The sequence below is a fragment of the Vollenhovia emeryi genome, unplaced genomic scaffold, assembly GCF_000949405.1.
Source record: "Vollenhovia emeryi isolate VEMERY1.0 unplaced genomic scaffold, V.emery_V1.0 DF943405.1, whole genome shotgun sequence".
Lineage (NCBI taxonomy): Eukaryota > Metazoa > Arthropoda > Insecta > Hymenoptera > Formicidae > Vollenhovia > Vollenhovia emeryi.
The window spans coordinates 1-3,062 of record NW_011962961.1 but is presented as its reverse complement, the minus strand read 5'-3'; the positions used below and the strand labels follow the sequence as shown (position 1 = coordinate 3,062).

The following is a 3,062-nucleotide window of genomic DNA, read 5'->3' as shown; positions in this document are numbered from 1 at the left end:
TCCAATGGGCAGGAGCCATTCCTGCTTTTCTTTTCGTAGTGCAGTTGTTTAACCAAATTTGTAATTCACAATCGCGATTTCTCTTTCTATATGTAACGCTGCCTCAAATCTGTTATTTCTCGATCGTTAAATTACGTTTGTATCGTTACAAGAGATATTATAGACAAGTGGAGATACCTGAAAACACTGGAGATAATTTTCCAAAGTATTCTCCAGCGCAACTTTGTGTTGCTCGTTAAACAGATGCGGTTGCAACAGCTCTAACAACCCCATAACTTGCATGAAAAGATTCAAATGGTGGCCGGATCTAAACGGACCGAAGTCGAGATAGCATCGTCCCATCAAGGAGGACGCTAGCATTGGTAATTGCCGCAACACCAATATAGGGTGTACCGCAGCCATTTTTCTCGCGCAGAGTTCGAATTCCTGGGACTTGGAATTCCACGCCTTTTGCCTCGGAGTCGCCGCCAGAGCCGTCAGCAAGGAGTGGCTCATGCAATCGAGCACCGAGCCCGTCCAATCGGTTATCCTCGAGCCGTTAACGAACTTGTTGGCTTGAAAAGTGTCGACAACTGTGTCGTAACAAATGACTTTCGGGATCTTCATGTACATGTGCAACAGAAACTGATGCGCCATATCCGCCGAGTCTACGCTGAAAGTCGAATACAATCATTTAGTCGAATGCAGTAAACGTTAAATGTGTTGTAAAATGTGTACGATCGCACAATTCGTACTTTGAATTATCCATCATACGTTCCGCTAAATAGTTCACCACATTAGAAATCAGGCCGTCTTCGGTGGATATGCAATGTAATAGGAGATCGAGTCTTATATCCATCCTCGCTAAGGCAGCATTTCTGTTCTGCATTTTACAAATAATAACGGCCTCGGACACCAGATATGCCACTAGATTAATCAGCTGCCGTTCGTCCAACAGCAGAATATTCTCAGGAACGTAATGTTTCGGCGTGAACTTGTCCCGGCCCTGCCACAGCTTAGGATTGCATGTCAAGGCCCATAAAAAGTCCAGAACAGCAGTAGGATCGTATCTACAAATACATTATATTCGTGAATATAAAGAAGATACGCCAGGTTGATTTAGAAACAAATTATATATGTCACAGTCGCTGAACATCAGGAACAAGAAGCTTGACAAGGCAGAAGAGAGAAGAGTGTTTATCTCCGTTTTACTCACCCGTCATCGCATTTATCTAACAAATGGCCGACGCACTTGTACAGAGTCGTCCAACTCGCTCTGTGCGTCAAGAGCGTTAACAAGTATGGTCTGCAGGAGTGCGAGCTCACAACGTTCTTGTCGATGTTGATATGCACCTTCGTCTTTCCAAACAGCAGCTTCATCTGGAGATTCGGACAGATGCCGATCAGCTCGGGCTCCACAGAGGCCAGCCAATCGATGAGCAAACCCGTACGAGGTTTCAACGCGCCTTCGTTACTATCGCTGACCAATAATCTCGCCATAGCCTCGACCAGGTCGTCGTTCTTCTGCTGCTTCAGACAGAGATCCAGCAGTCTTCGGCCCATACCCTCCAGATTCACAGAGTCCGTGCCTTCCAGTATCGAGCCGGGGCTCTCGCCGCGGCTCTGCAGCAGCATCGACAGCTCCGCGCGTTGAGGCGTTTTCGTCAGCTGCATGTTAGCGAAGTCGCGTAGGATCGACAGCACCGGCGCCTTTACGTCGCCTATCAGCGATATCAGGTTCAGGCACATATTACGCGCCAACTCAATAACGTGCTTAGACGTTGACGGCCTCTTGAGCGGAAGCAGTATCACGCGCATCAACGTACAAGAATACTGCGGCATGTGCACAAGCGAGGCCAGAAACAGCTTGACCTGCATAGAACTGAGGACGCTGCATATGTGCTGTATCGCCAGCACCACCGCGCCACTTTCCTTCACGCACGATCTCTGCAGATCCTTCGCCAAGGCCTTGTGCAAACGCCGATAAGCGTCCATTTTCTGTCCCAACGGAATATTCTCGATGAAAAGTCGGTTTATCAAGTGGGGCACGTCAGTCTTCACGGAGCATTGTATGACGGATTGCTTCTGCACCGTCGCACTGGCCGGCAACGGCTGCTGCAGCCTCCCGATCGACACAACGCTCTCGTCCGGCAGTTGCGGTTCCAGCAGCTGCAATACCTGAACGAACACCAATCCACCCGTGGCACCCCTTCGGTGTTGCACCTCCACCAATTGTGCCATGTACGTTTTATCCAAAACCGCTTCACCCACCGAGCTTGGATCGATCTGGACACTCGCGTCGAGCGTGTGAAGCAGTTTACTCATTGACGACACTGGTCGTCCATTCCAAAGCTTTGGATGAAAAGTACCAATTGCTGGGGTTCAAGATCTTTTAATGCTGCGTCGACTAAACGAGGCACGTTGCTTCTAATCATGCGTAATTTGAGCCAATCTGGTATAAGCAATGCCTCCTCGCTAGTGTCCACGAGGAAGGCCTTGGGTTGTTCCGTTAAGGGAAACCACGTTTCCAGCAAACTATTGAACAGCGGGTCGTCCTCGGACGTATCGTATGTCAATAGTATAATCATAGCGTGCACCACCAGGATGTGCATGGTGCATTCCTCACCGTTGCTCCACTGGACTAGAATCTGATCCTGATTCCTGACTCTCGGACCACTGCCTCGGACCACTGGTAACCCTCCCCCCTGGGCGATCGGGCTTTCTCAAGATAGTTACAGAAGATCGCCATGAAGGCCTGCGCGGCAACAAGTCTGCGCGCCACCGAGCCTGCGCGCTAACGAACCGCGCACTAGCGAGCCGCCATATTCTTGCAAAGTCGGCCAGAACCAATCGCGTTCAAGGTTTGCGCATCTCTTACATGAGGATCTCTAACGCACGTTGGCAGAATTAAAAATTATGGTTATGATCTATGGTATGCACCAAATAATATCAATTAACAACTGATTTTTATAAAAAGCGGTAGATAACATTTAAAAACGGTAGAGCGGTAGTAAAACGGTATTTGGAGCTAAATAACGGTATATCTACCGCTAAGCGGTAGACCTGGCAACACTGGTTACGAC

The 3,062-nt window shown here is 48.8% G+C and overlaps 1 protein-coding gene across 1 annotated transcript; it reads right to left on the bottom strand.

The window, feature by feature from the left end:
• Nucleotides 1–29: 29 nt before the first annotated feature.
• Nucleotides 30–2,773, bottom strand: LOC105565814 (integrator complex subunit 1-like; the record flags this gene model as incomplete). Its single annotated transcript, XM_012019326.1, is given in 5 exon segments — nt 30–652; nt 735–1,049; nt 1,196–2,319; nt 2,322–2,657; nt 2,660–2,773. Coding segments are annotated over 5 exon segments (2,415 nt in total), but the record flags the coding sequence as incomplete, so codon positions are not given.
• Nucleotides 2,774–3,062: the final 289 nt, after the last annotated feature.